The sequence below is a fragment of the Lytechinus pictus genome, unplaced genomic scaffold (genome assembly GCF_037042905.1).
Source record: "Lytechinus pictus isolate F3 Inbred unplaced genomic scaffold, Lp3.0 scaffold_20, whole genome shotgun sequence".
Classification (NCBI taxonomy): domain Eukaryota; kingdom Metazoa; phylum Echinodermata; class Echinoidea; order Temnopleuroida; family Toxopneustidae; genus Lytechinus; species Lytechinus pictus.
In genome coordinates, this window is record NW_026974141.1 from 317264 (window position 1) to 333317 (window position 16054).

General features: G+C 36.2%; 1 protein-coding gene across 1 annotated transcript; it reads left to right on the forward strand.

Annotated features, from left to right (window-relative positions):
* Positions 1-1826: 1826 nt before the first annotated feature.
* Positions 1827-15807, forward strand: LOC129282516 (UDP-glucuronosyltransferase 2B33-like). The gene is made up of 8 exons (XM_064115018.1): positions 1827-2441; positions 9087-9330; positions 9928-10132; positions 10659-10836; positions 12418-12474; positions 12811-12976; positions 13392-13611; positions 14779-15807. Exons 1-8 carry the CDS (start codon positions 2145-2147, stop codon positions 15059-15061), a joined length of 1650 nt encoding a protein of 549 aa, XP_063971088.1. The 5' UTR covers positions 1827-2144; the 3' UTR covers positions 15062-15807.
* Positions 15808-16054: the final 247 nt, after the last annotated feature.

The window sequence follows — 16054 nt, forward strand, 5'->3', positions numbered from 1 at the left end:
TACATTATCTCGCCATCCAAAACATGGAGAGACATTCCTGACTCTAAACTATATGTTTTATTAATTTAGCCTCAATCGGGGAGTATATAACGACAGAGCCATTTCCCCAAAAATATATATCCTAAAGAATGACGAAAATTCGGAGCGCTTTTGACAAAACATGGATATGTTTAGAGGTAAAACTTCAATTTTATGGCATTAGTATTGTTATACTCGTGGTGGGTAAAGTATATGATGAGGTTAATCTGAAAAAAAATGCAAGGCAGTCTACTACATTCCAGGAGATCATAGACTTCTTATACCCGTACTCTCCCCCTTTGAGAACTATAATTAAAAGAAATTAATGTAGATAATCTGTTCTTACACAAGTGTGTCCCAGGTCTTTGGAAAGTCACAACATGTATTTTTAATGGGAATATGTAGTTAATACACAAGTGAGGACTTACTTTTGTTTTGCTTGTCAAATTTTATGTGAACGAAATGTGAATCACACCAAAAAACTTACAATTTTATATCTTTAATGGTATTTTTATGTCAAGTTTGATGGTTTATTTCGCTTTCAGATGTTTTTCAAACATAAAGTTAATAAAGTGCTCCATGTGCAAGGTTTCACTTCAAACATTTTCTCCTTGGTCAACACATTTCCTAATAATATTTCCAAAGGGTGTCATTGGCGTTAAAACCCCATCTCTTGCCATGTTGTATTATACCATTTTACGTTCAAAGTATCTAAATGTTGAGAATGAATGCCTGGAGAGAGTAACAACACCAACCTATTTCCTGATAACCAGTCCTACCCCTAAATGCCCTCATCTACATACACCCATCAGGCCCCGAAGCATGTTATAGATAAAAAAAAATTATCAAGCATTTTAAAATGTGATCGCTACGCTCCCTCGCATGATATTAGAAATATGTTTATACGGGGGGTAGCTGCTTGGTCAATATAAGACTACCTACAATAGGCCTTTCTTATTGCATTAGAATACAACAACGTCGAAATTTTTTTCAAGCCCCCAGAAGCCCCCCCCCCCCCCCGAAAAAAAAAACTTATAGTCTAGAACCAAGCTACACATTTATTGTTCCTTGACCATGCAGTATGATAAATTTCGTTTTATTGTTTTCGTAGGATGATTCATTAATATTATTTGATTTGCAAATATTTTACTTGTTGCATTTGCTTGAAAACAAGAGGCTTACAATGCAAGGTGGTGTAAATAAAAATTTGCCGGCCTACAACATTTCTTTTTCTAATTCTAGTCAGATTGCTTTGATAAACATTACATGAGATGTAATTAATACGAATAGACAGAAATATATTTTGTGGAAAATGACTGAGAAAGGAGGGGAGGGAGAAAGAGAGTGTGTGTGTGTGTGTGTGTGAGAGAGAGAGAGAGAGAGAAGGCGGGAGAATGAGAGGAATGACATTTGAACATGTTGAAGGAGCAGATACTGAACAATGCACTCGATGATATGTTTGAGAGCGGGAATCAAGAGATGAAGAAATCGAAATTTATCAAGAGGGGAAGAAATCCAAATTTATCAAACCAGGGCGTATTCGTTTAATCATTCAATAGTTTATCATGATTCTTATCGGAAACCGTTCAAGAGATCCCCGTGAGCCGGTAAGAGGAAAGAGGGATAGGGATGTACATGTAATTGAGCGATGTGCATCGTCCGCTTCTACGAAAAAGCACGACAAAGGGCTATAGAAACTCACACTAACTCTTTTTAACCCCCCCCCCCCCTCACCCGATCAATTAATCCGCGAGATCTTCTATCGATTATAGCTTTCTAGTAGCCTATTCGAGAACTTTCGAGAAATTAGAGGCTCTCGAATAACTGGTAGAATGCGAGGGTCGATGCAGACCCTATATAGGGAGAACGGAAGGGGGGGTTCTAGTAACATTGTGTTGTGTTGAATCAAATCCCAAAGGTGTCACGTTTATATTGAAGTTTATCGGTGGTCCAACATTTTCAGACGACGAGATCAATATTTGTACAAAATTACGTGAACTTCGTCGTATTTTCTTTGGTACACGGATGACTAAACTGTGTTTACTTAAGCCATGTATGCTGCGGAAGTTGTACTCTATCGTGCATGCTAACAAGGGCAATCACGTTCGCAGTTGAGGAGCACCCGTATGCAAGCACGACTGGAAAAGGGTCCAATAAAGATGGCTGATTCCGTTTCTTTTCGGTTCCTGGTCTTGTACGCACTTGTTCTTGGACTTATCTCGACGATACCTTGCGCAAGTGGGGCTAACTTCTTGGCAACGCTGTTCCATCCGGTGGGACAAGCCTCGCATTACCGCTTTGTTGCACGAATCACCTCTGGTCTAATGGCTAGAGGACACACGGTAACACTCTTGGTTGCTGACACATATGAGCTCAAAGGTTTCGACAAGGATGATGTCGCTACCAGGATTATAAAATTCAAGGTAATAGCCTATCTTTAACCCTTGTTTTCTGGGACCCGGGGAGCGTTTCTTCATGTAGATTTAACATTCTGACAAGTCGTCAGATCTTCAACTTTCCATGATTTTGATTCGCTGAAAAGCACTATCAATCATGTTAATAAGAAACAGGCCAAACGTCAAAAGGCGCTCTAGATAAGGATTTGACGGCAAAATTTGTTAATGCTTGGCATCCAAGCTAAAAGTCTTACTAAAATATCCAAGAATAGCGTACGGCCGGATACGCACTTTTGCGTGAAAGTGCCATTTTAGCGTGAAATGTGAAAGGATATAAAAAATCACGCATTTTGATAAATTGACGGCATAGATTAAATTTTTTTATTACCTTTGATATGCGATCCTTTTGGGGGATTTTCAAATTATAAGTCTGATAAATATACATTTTTAAATTTGAATATTACACACAATTATATGGCACAGTGAAACATATACAGCGATTTCCGTTAAATAAATGTTTGTGAAAACTATCAATAGTTTGAAGTTTTTTACACGTTAAATTCTTCGGTAACGCGTTTACCTATTGAATGTATAGTAAATGTCCTAATGTCACAAATATCAAAAGAATTTTTAAATAATTTTGTGAAAACTATCATTAGTAGAATGTTTGTGTTCCGCATCTCAGATTCGTCCATTTTAACGCGTTAATCGAATAAACACATAACAATAATTGTTGTCATGTCACGTACTGCGAAAAAAATTGAAATAAGATGGAAGATATATCATTTTATGTTATTCAAAAGATAACAATGTACATTTACCGGATGCGAATTTTTATAAAAACAAACCGTGAGTTGAAATTTCGAATTAAAAAACGGAGCATTTTAAACATGATTTTGATGGCAGAAAAGGATGTATCAGTGTCAGTGTGAAGCGCGAGCTGAAATTGGGAGAGACTAAGAGCTAAAAATTTGATATTCTATGCACATTTATTTAATAATTAACTGGATGCGTATTTACCTAAACAATGCAAGCGCGAGGGGCGAGCTGAAATTTTTTATTTTATAACCTAACAAGATGACACTTTAAGCATGTCTTTTAACAGATAGCAAGCTGTTTATCTCATGTATTAAATAAAAAATGGCAGAGCGAAGCTCGGGTTGAAAATTTATTCGGCATCTTTTTGTAATCCTGAGAAGGGTGTCAATCTCGCTAAAATAAAATAAAATAAACACTCGAATCAAGTACAGAATATCTTTGTACCGATTATTTTGAAAACGGAATATTTTCAGCCCCATGTAAACCTTTCGGGCACTACACATGACCTGATAGTCAGCAGGGGGGGGTGCTGGGATGCTGAAGAACCCCCAAGATTTACCTGGGGGTGCTGTGTGTATTGGCAGCACCCCCTGGGATTCTACTATAGGTGTGAGAAATTAATAAATGTAACACAAAAGTGCCCCCCCCCCCCACTTTCTCGGGACCAAAATTACCTTCTATTTTTAGTGAAAGTTGGTCTTTTTTTGTTTGCTTGTCAAATTTACATCAGCACCCCAGTTGAAATATCGTTCCCAGGTCCCTACCCAACCCCGTGTATTTTTTTCTCTTGTTTTCTAATCCTATATAGGGACTCTGAGGGCACAATCATTACATTGCTCGAGTGACTATCATGTAGAACTCTTTATAATGTATTATTTTTCTACATTTGATTTATCTGGCTTCATTGCGTTAGGAGTTTTTTTAGTCGTTGATTATTTTCTTCTGGGAACCTATATGTCTACAAGCTTTGCTTTTTAATAGGTTCCTCATATTTCACGATATTGTATTTCTTTGTAAAACACTACAACTAAGTATTTTTTGTCATCTTCTCATAATTATGTTCAAGATAAATCAATAAACAAAATAGACAAACAATAAATCAAATCAAATCAAATCAAATAGGTACCATCAGCTCATGGTGGATTCTGAGCTAAAGAACCAGTGACTAAATAGATATTTCGGATCGAATATTTTAACAGAATGTTCTCGATTGCATAATGCTATTCCAAGGGGCCTGTTGCAGAAAGGGTTGCGTTTAAAAACAACTAAAAATCAATCGCAAGTCGCTAACCGTGCATCCCATTGGTTTCAAGTCAATTTCATGTTTGGTTAATCACGTTTGACTAAAGTTGTCATGCCAATTTTCTTAAACCTTCATTTTCCTTTTGAATTTAAGTATTGGCCCGCAAGTTGTGGGCCGAAAATCTAAAAAGGAAATAAAAAATAGTGAATAAAGACGTGATTGGGTGCGTACTTTATTCAACGCAATAACGAAACTTGGATTGAGAGGTTTTCTGATGAAATCTGAAAGAAGGCTCATCTCTCTTTGTTTATTGAATCATATCACATGAAATTCAAGCCAATTGTATGAAAAAAATGCCAATGCTAAAAAGCTAATAAATTATATACAGTAGGATTTAGTAATTTCACATTATACTCAATTTAAGTGCCATTAACATTTTTGACGGCCACGCTGTAGTGTACAATGCTTGGTATGATCATCCTCTTTAAACACCGGCGGTGTAATTTAATATTACTGTTTTTGAAAACAGCACACAAACAAATAATTCTTGTTGTGGCCGTATGCTCATGATTGACAACACTCAAAATCTGAAGAACAGAAAGTGGTTGTAAACAAAGTCCTAGATCATTGTGAAAACCGATTCAGTTAAATCCATGTCTTATGAATATTAATAAGACATGCACCCAAAATTCAAAATTTCATAGCGGAATATCATATCATCATTGGTGTCTGAGCTTACAATCAGAGCAAAGAGTCCTGTAATTGTTCAGTTTTCCCTAGATTGAGAGTTGCAATTAAGTAATTGCAGTAGACATTGATATTCCACCAAGTAAAGTCCAAGAAGCGATTCGATAGTGTGCCTGTGAAAAGAGAAATCTTTTGTCACAAGCACACTGGTATCATTTAGAGCAATATCGAGTAATGTATATTGACAATATACATGGTAATTTGTTGAAGAGTTATTTTCCCCCATAAAAATTCAAAGATGGCCGTCATAAATGCAAATTTTGCATGGTTTAAATTCATTCGCTAGACACTTTAGGTTATATATTTTTTAATGGTTAAAATGTAATGATACACCGGAAACCGGCTAGTTCTGACTCAACTATTTTGGTAACGTCTGTAAAAAAATGTGAAGGTGATTATAATCCACTTTCTCTGTTTATGCTTATATGAACTTCTCTCTTGCAGAAGGTTGAACATTTTACTTTAATACACGACTAGGCCATAGGTTCTGTTAACCATTGGAACAATTCGTTTTTAGGTATAATTGTTCAGGATTACAAAAGGTGCTTAAAACATGTAAAATGTCTCATTTTCTGGCCTGAACATAATTTAAAGATAGCAATCTCATTAGGCCAATTAATTAATGAGATATATATCTTTTTCATGAATTCCTACGAATAGTCCTAGATCGGAATATCAAATAGTTTCAGATAGCATGCACTTTGAGCTCGCATCATTGAAAAAGTTTTGTTTTTCCGGTTAAATTTCCCCTTTTCAGATCGGAATATCAAAATTTCTCAGCTCGCGCTCGCATAATTTATCTAGGAAGATACTTATCCTTTACCATGATTACGGAGGGAAATGTAGAGAAAGTTATTTTTCCGCTCCTCCCTATTGGCGATTGTATGAAAACTTCAAATAAATTCGATTTCATGTAACAGAAAAAAAGAAAGTAGGAACATGACATCATGAGCCCACCTATATATTATGACGTCATACGTAGGCCTATATCTGTTTTCACAATGCTGAATTTAAAAAAAATCGATAACTTTGTTATCAGATTATGCCACATGCGTTGAGCGCAGTTTTTTACTTTATTTATTTACATAGAGTTAAGTATTTTCAGAACGGAGTAAGATAGGTATCAAGTGTTTACAGCATTGGTAATATTTAAACAAAACTTTCAAAGAGATATACTGTCACCAGGCTCTGCTTGTCATATTTACATCAGCACCCCCAGTCAAAAAATAGTTCCTAGGGCCCTGGGGGGGGGGGGGGGCAGGGGGCAGTTGCGGCCAGAAAATTTGTAACTCGTTTTAAGTATGTACTTTATGTTTATAATGTACGGTATATTCAGGTTTACCTTCAAAATGCCCACCCGATGAATTATGCGTGTCCCCTTACGGATAACATACAATTATATATCTTCCATCTTACCTGAAAATTTATTTAATGTTTGTGATATTAGGCCGACTGATATAATCATATTCAATAGATAAATGCATTTAAATCGAAGAATTTAAGTTGAAAGACAAATTTTGGAATTTGTTTACAAATTATAATTTCTCCTATCAAAGCCTCTTTATTCATTTATATTGATAGTTTTCACAAACATTAGTATTTTGAGTAAATCACTATTTTATGTTCCATAGTGCTATGGCACTATATATATGTGTGAATGTGTGAAGTTATACATGTACAACAGCTTTGGCAACTCTTTTATTTAAATATTGTAAAGAAATGGATCGGGGTCAGATCGGGGTCGGATCGGATCGGATCGGATCGGATCGGGGTCGCCCAAGCCACTAACCCGTCTCTGTGGTCTAGTGGTTAAGGCACCGGCGTTCAAAGCTGGGGGCCCGGGTTCGATTCCCGGCAGAGACATTTTTTCGGCATCACCAATTTTTCCAAAGGGTAGATAGCTCTGGGGAACCTTGATTTAAGCAAAGCCTATCATTGTTCTCTTCATCCATTTCTTTACAATATATATATATATATATATATATATATATATATATTGTAAAGAAATGGATGAAGAGAACAATGGTAGGCGTAGCTTAAATCAAGGTTCCCCAGAGCTATCTACCTTTTGGAAAAATTGGTGATGCCGAAAAAATGTCTCTGCCGGGAATCGAACCCGGGCCCCCAGCTTTGAACGCCGGTGCCTTAACCACTAGACCACAGAGACGGGTTAGTGGCTTGGGCGACCCTGATCCGATTGACCGTCAGATAGACAGATTTTCGACACTATACCAATTATAATTTCCTTTGTCGGGTGAAGGTGGGTTTTGAACAATGACAAGCCGCCATGCCTCAGCTGGATCAAAGCTATTGCTTTGATACAGTACACGTATGGGAGAAAGTATACAAATGTGTAAAGTTATACATGTACAACAGCATTGGCAACTCTTTTTATTGTAAAGAAATGGATGAAGAGAACAATGATAGGCGTAGCTTAAATCAAGGTTCCCCAGAGCTATCTACCTTTTGGAAAAATTGGTGATGCCGAAAAAATGTCTCTGCCGGGAATCGAACCCGGGCCCCCAGCTTTGAACGCCGGTGCCTTAACCACTAGACCACAGAGACGGGTTAGTGGCTTGGGCGACCCTGATCCGATTGACCGTCAGATAGACAGATTTTCGACACTATACCAATTATAATTTCCTTTGTCGGGTGAAGGTGGGTTTTGAACAATGACAAGCCGCCATGCCTCAGCTGGATCAAAGCTATTGCTTTGATACAGTACACGTATGGGAGAAAGTATACAAATGTGTAAAGTTATACATGTACAACAGCATTGGCAACTCTTTATATATATATATATATATATATATATATATATATATATATATATATATACATATATATATATATACATGGCACTATGTATATATAATTATATGTCCAATGAATGTGTACATTTCAAATTGGAATATTACACACACATATATGTATGTGTGTGTAATATTCCAATTTGAAATGTATATTCATTGGACATATAATTTAAAACTCCAAATAAGAATAATCGCATATCAAAGGTAGCTAAAAACTTTAACATATTCCGTCAAAATATCAATATGCATGATTTTCGACATTCTTTCAGATTTTACGGTGAAAATTATACTTTCACGCAAAAGCGCACTTAGCATCCGCCCGGACATCATTCTTCAGTATTTCCGCAAGACTAAGCTGGGATGTCAAGAAATTACAAATTTTGCTATCCAAAGAATAAAAAACTCATAGTGTGTACTTATACATGTAATTATGTACATAATGTACGGTATGTTCAATTTTTCATTCAAAATGCGCACAATTCTTTTAATATTTGTGGCATTGGGACATTTACTATACATTCGATGGATAAACGACTTTAAATCGAAGAATTTAAGTTGTGTAAAAATTTCAAACTCTTGATAGTTTTCACAAACTTTAATATTGAGGAAATCGCAGTTTTATGATTCACTGTGCTATTATATGTGTGCGTAATATAAAATTTTGAAATGTATATTCATGAGACTTATATTTTGAAAATCCAAATAAAAAGAATCGCATATCAAAGATAATTAAAAAATGTTAACGTATTCTGTCAAAACATCAAAATGCGTGATGATTCTTTCAGATTTTTTGCATAAAATTACACTTTCACGCAAAAGTGCGCTTGGCATCCGGCCGTACGCTATTTCTGGGTATTTTTGCAAGACTTTTAGCTGGGATGCCAAGCTTTAGCAAGCATTAACAAGTTTTGCCGTCCAAAGTATTTTTTAAAAATCGTTTTTTGCCGGTCTATTACAGGTTTTCTCAATCTTTTGCTCCGTATTACAAACATTACAAACCTTTGTTTGCATTGAAGTAAACATAATCTCATCACGATTTCTCTCTGATAGACAACCACCTCGTCGCCCATTAAATCCATAATGAACGACATGCTCTCAATACCTGACCAAGCTGACCCTGGTGTCATGTTGACGATGACGATGTTTCTGGCCCTAAGAGACTACTCCCTTCAGAGCTGTGAAGATTTGTTCAACAACCGTGAACTAATGATTGACCTCCGGAAGCAAAAGTTTGACCTCGTCCTCCTTGAAATGTTCGTACCCTGCGATCCTTTGTTGGCTGAGTACCTAGAGGGTAAGTGGACTTTCGAATTCACTTCAAAGGAAAAGTAAACAGAAAGTCTAAGTTTGACGAAATATATGAAATACGGTGCCCCCCCCCCCCCGGAAAAATAAAACCGAAACCGACAATCATTCTATGATATAATATAATCAGTATTGTATAACTTTATAGCAAAGTTCTGTTTCTTTGATTAATTGCTGGTATTTCCATAATTCCATATAAAAGCTGTATTTCGAGGATTCTCTAACCTAGCATGCCTAGTAAAGACTTCATGTTTAGCTGATCGTCAACAATACATACCTTTGTAATACTGACAGTGAACCTGTAAAACGTCTTCATTTTGAACAAAAAAATAGAAAGATAGAAAGAAAAAGAGAAGGAGAAAGAGAAAGAAAAGTCAGATTAACAATGATGATTGCCTCGTTTATACTATATTTGTAGAGATTAAATTTCGACCATAGTACAGACGGTGTAAAGCCATGACGACGAGTTTGTCAATTACTTATTTGCAATACAAGGTGGGACTCCAAGGAACATCATGTCTTCATGAAAAAAAGATTACGTTTGCCCTAGTTGTTGAGACATCTTTATAAATCCAATGTTTTTTAGTACCTTATATTGCTATGACGGCAAGTCCCAGGTTTCCTGCATACGACGAGGACGTCTACAACATGGAGATGCCGTCATCGTATGTACCATTCGAAAGTATGGGCGACCTCACCGATGAGATGAGTTTTGTTCAACGGGTTCAGAACTTCATTGGACGATACGTATTGTCAAAGCTTCTACAGTACCTGAATACGAGACCGTATCGGTGAGCTATGTGTGTTGCAGTCTGTCCGATTGTCTGTGAACCCGTTAGAGAATAAAAGATTTCGCTATAACTTATGTTTATATGCCCGCTCAGTCTCCAACTACTAATTCAAAAGTAATTTTACTCGTAGTTAGTTAAGCCTATTATTATTAGTCAAGTGCCTTGACCCGATACCGGATTTTGACAGTCACCAGATTTGAAGACTTGTATTGAATAAGAATTATTTCAAACTGCAAAGTAGCCGATCATATTTAAATTTGGAACTCTGGCACAAATTTCCTTCAAAATGCATATTTTATGATGTGCCACATTTGGGGGGATGGGGGTTGAGGTTAACAAAACTGCACATTTAAGGTGCTCCCAATGTGACCTTTGTAGCTTGTAAAGGTCTCAAAACCAACACTTTTGACTAAAGACATAGCTCTTGGTTAACATCGCATCTATCGCCAGTCTTGTGCCTATACCTATTATTAGCCCTACCATGTCTATCATCAAGTGTATACTTTATTTTACTCTGTTTACACAGTAAGTTACAGCTTGAGCACAACATTGACCCTACTTCCTCGATCCGGGAGATTTCTGGAAGAGCTGAACTGTGGTTGTGCCACATAGATTTCGCTCTTGAGTTTCCACATCCTACTGCTCCAAATTGGATAATGATAGCTGGTCTGGTGGCAGAAGGAGAGACCAAACCTTTACCTCAGGTGATTTTTGAAATTTTACATTTGCATTAGGCAGCCATTCATTTCGAGGAGTTTTTTTTTAGTGAAGTGAAGAAATTATGTCTCCTGGGGCCGGTTTATAGAGAGTTATAACTATTTAAACCTTGTCATTGTGACAAATACCATGGTAAGAAGGATCAACAGACAATAATATTCAAGATATCAATATCTGAACTTACAGTACTGAGAACTTACAATAATTGCGACTCTATTAATATGAATAGGGCCAATGGTCATTTGTCATGTTTGTTGGATTGGAAAATTATAGCAAATGATGCCTCGATCAGACCGAGTGCATGAAGCTTCTTGCTCGGAGGAGCACCCTGAGGGGCGATACATCAAAACTTTCGTTCGAGAAGTTGTCAGATCTGACAACTTTCCTTGAATTTGATTGGCTGAGAAGCACAATTACTTTGGTAAGTGTCTTGTCTGATAAAACGTTCGAAAGTCCTCTCATGAAACGCGCCCCTGAACCACACTGAACATGCTGAACGAGTTCTGGGCCATCATGTTAATGAGCTTTCTCTGAGTTTGAAGTCGCTGTACAACTCAGAGAGCTGTACAACTTTAGGGACGGACCCCTAATTTGGCACCCTAAGTATCGTAATCAGTGAAAAAGGGTTCTTAATTCTTACATATAAACTGTGTCGATGGCCCACCACAATTTCCATCTGGCTATGATCATGATGACGCAGTCATTTTAAACGAGACGCATGATGCTTTAAATATGAAAGTTCCAATAAGTGAATCTATTTTACTGCTAGTTCGGCATAAAGCTATCAATGTTGAAATCAAAAATATTACTTGAAATCCAAATCTATACAACGTATTTTCGTCGTCTTTCTGGACGCGGATGCGTAGCGCCAGCTTAAAGGTCAAGTCCACCTCAGATAATTATTAAAAATGAATAAATAAAGAAGAATCAGACAAGCATAACGCTAAAAATTTCATCAAAATCGGATGTAAAATAAGAAAGTTATGACATTTTAAAGTTTCGCTTATTTTTTCACAAAATAGTTTTATTTAGTCACATGCAAATGAGTGAATCGATATTTATGATGTCCCTCACTCACTTTTATTTTTTTTTATTATTGTTTGAATTATACAATATTTCAACTTTTACAGATTTAACAACAAGGAAAAACTTGGCTGAACCATAAAAATGTTAAATAATGGTAATTCCACATTTTCAGGGAGAAATTAAACTTTTTTTCACAGGACAATGGGGAGAAAATTAGAATATTCATATAATAAAATACAAAATAAATATGAGCTAGTGATGTCATCAGTTCCCTCATTTGCACACCGACCGGGATGTGCATATAACTGTTTTGTGAAATAAAGCGAAAGTTTAAAATGTCATAAGTAAACTTTCTTATTTTACATCCGATTTTGATGAAATTTTCTTTCAAATAAACTTTTTGTTTGGGTGGACTTGTCCTTTAATAAGATCTTGAATTAGCTAAAATATTTCCTGGTTTCCGATGTAACGGGACCGATGAACATGAGAATCGTGAAGTTTATGTCGATGTATATTTTCATCATTTCATTTCTTATGTATAGGAATTGGAATCGTTTGTCCAAGGATCGGGAGAATACGGTGTCATTGTATTTAGCTTGGTAAGACGCCCTCTTTCGACAAGTTGATTCTATATTTTAATGTCCACAAAAATGCTCTTCATCTAAAGGTTTGTTTTGTTCATTCAGTGCCTTCAAAGTTAAATGTATCATTTTAGGGTATCGTTCTTATTAGTTTGAAGTTTACACGAAGAATCCACTGGAAGGGATAAAACGAAAGGAAAATTAAGTCTTTTCACTTTTGTTCTTGTTCTACTTTATTGTTTTAGTTCTTGTTAGTCCTGCACGTTTTCGTTCTTCTAATTCCCTTTTCTTTACAACTTTTTTTTTCTTTTTTCCATGTATTCTCTAATCTTTTCTGCTCCTTTGACGTTGCAGGGATCAACCGATGTAAATCTATTAAATGAGCGCATGAACGAAGACTTCGCGAAGGTTTTCAGTGAATTGCCGCAGAGGGTGCTATGGAAATATGTTGGCCCTCCTCTACATAACCTTGGTAACAACACTCACCTGATGTCATGGTTACCACAGCGTGACCTCCTTGGTAAATCTCTATTTTACTTTCTGCAGATAAATAAATAAAATTGTTTTAATTTGCGAGATTGATTCTGATCTCTCCCATTAGTCAAAACTATTAGCATATACTATTATTATACTATACATGTACTTTGTTACGACGAAATGAGATGATATACCAAATTCTTTCATAGTTGACCAAGAAAATTCCGACAACTCCTTTCATAAAACGCTCCTTTTTTGAAGAAGAGTTTTATTTTAATTTACAGGATATTTTTGTAAAGTTTCATACACCAAACACAAATTTTCTGTGATTTTACACAATGCATGACAGCTTACACAAACCAGTAAGATTACATGAATGATGTGAAAGTTTCTAACCGTGTAACCCACAAATAAACGCTAAGGAAATTACAGAATTTATTGATTTTTCTCACATATAGCTCATCCCAAAACGAAACTTCTGATATACCATGGAGGTCTCGCGGGAGTCTACGAGGCAATGCACTTCAAGAAGCCCATGGTTCTTATTCCACTCTTTGCTGATCAGCCCTCCGTAGCGGCCCGTATCGCAAAGAAGAAGATGGGTGCTGTCCTTAAAAAGTCAACACTCTCCGCTGACGTCATCAAATCAACTATTAACCAAGTACTGACAGACCCAAGGTGGGCTTTCCATGGTTTTAAGCCTGTGGTGTTAAATATGACACCAGTGTTGTTCCTAGAGGACCATACCCTGAGGTGTTAGAAATACACCATAGAGATCGAACATACACAGCAAAAACTGTGGTGTTAACCGGTGTACATAGAGGACCACATCAGTTATTCTACATCGGTGTTAAAATTTACAGTGTTACTTTAGCACCTATATGTGTTATTACAACACATTTGGTTGTTACATTCACACTCTTTGGTGTTATGTTCAATCTTTAGGGTGTCATTTTAACACCTCAGAGTGTGGTCCTCTACTAACACCAACTGGTGTCAGTTTTTACATCACAGTTTTTACAGGAAACACCATCGACACCAACATTACCAAATAGTATTCAAGTAACAACCAAAGGTGTTGAACTAACACCCAAAATGTAACACCGGACAAAGTAGTGGTGTGGTCTTCTAAGTACACCAAACAACACCAGACTCTCTGCAGGACTGTTTTCATAATATTTCAAATTGTTGTTAAATGAATTCTGTTATTTTAAAGATCGAGTCGACTATTCATGACATGGAGTTGATTTCAGCAATATCAGGCAAGCATGACAAAAAATTCTGCGGAAAAGTTTTGTATGTTTCGCTTAATATTAGGTAAAAGGGGAATTCACATTCTGCTCAGTATGCAAATATAGGTATAGCCGATAATACCACACACTCATTTATTTATGACAATATCGGAATCCTCATTTGCATATTTCAGTCGTGATGGGCATATATAACTTCTGCGAAAATTAGCAAAAAGATTGTACATGGTGTTTTTATGATATATTCAGTGTTATGCATTTTTACTTCTCCCTATTTATTTAAATCAAATTCTTTTTGTTGAGATGGATTTGACTTTTATATGATGTGTTTATAAGATATTGATATTAGCGGACTTTAAATGAAAAGTATATTTCTCGTTATGTAATCTATAGTATATTTCTTGTTTGATCATGGCTAATTGAAAATAGTAATATTTGTTGTTAAAATATATTTGGCATCGCCATCGTCCTGTCACATCAATTTCGCTGTCGCAAACGAATACTAGCGACTTCCATAAAGCATGTAACATTCTCTCATTAATGAGTAAAAGTCATTTTCATGATTTCGATATGAATACAATTATTGCTTTATCAGTTATCAAGCCAACGTTGAGAAGTATGGATCCATCAGCAAAGACACGATAGTCAGCCCGCTGGAGACAGCTATGTTTTGGATCGAACATATCGTCAAATTTGGCGGCTCACATCTTAAATCTAGAGCTGGAGAGATGAACTTCGTCGCCCTAAACTCGCTGGATGTCATCGCCTTTCTCCTCGTCATCGTCCTACTCGGGCTTTATATCGACTACCTTATCTTGCGAGCCTGTTACCGATGTATTACCAGAGGGAAAACTACGGCGAAACCAAAATCGGACTAAATGTTCTGAAATCCTATCAATAAGAGTTCATTTGTTTTAACTTTCTAAACTAAAGAAAAAAGAGCAATCTTTTACTCATTTTTAAATCATTAAATTTATAATGAATTTAGAACATCAGATTTTTTCAAACTATTCACTCAATTACAAGTGAAAGTCATTCTTAATCGAGTGAAATTCATTCAATACCTCCGAATAATTAATTATTTACTGGATGAAGTGCAAACAGAGGACTAACCTCAAATTGGGTTAAATTCTAATTCATTATATCACACTACTTTCCAACATACTTTGTAAATGTTTGCCTTGTTCATAATGTAAGCATAGTATAAAACATTTTTTAATAGGTATACACATGGAGTCATTGACCATTTGAAATGTAAAATAATAGTCGAATGAGGCCGAGAAAGAGACCAACACTTTTATTACGAAATAAACGTTTGCAGTGGAAGATGTTTTCTCTCAAAACAGTGAGGCAAAGTGAAAAAATGTTCAATTCAAAGAAACATTTATTTTCTTCAATTTCACAAATTTCTACACTTTTCGTAAACATAAATTCATACAAATATCAGTTTGTCAAGAAGAATATATATGTTATGTTTATAGGCGTGTACCCTAAAAGCAAATGCTTGTGGTGGGATACGCCTATTATACAGTAAACAATACAAAGAAAATATAACAGCCAAATAATGTTTAGACATTTGTGAATTTTATTGTGAAATAAAATGTAATTTTTTATACAAGAGGAATCATAAGTAGTCTCAATTTTGTTTTTCTTACGCATCACCTTACATGAGAATCCGTACCACTAGCGTACCTACGGAGGGGGCAGGGGGGGCACTCTGCCCCCCCCCCCCCTGACGAGTCACCAGCAATGCAAAAGACGTATCTTTGCCCCACCTGACGGGCTTGAAAAACCTTTTTTGCCCCCCCTGACGAGCTTTTTTTTTTTTTTTTTTTGCTTGTCAATTTTTTTTCTGGTGCGGAATCCTTTAT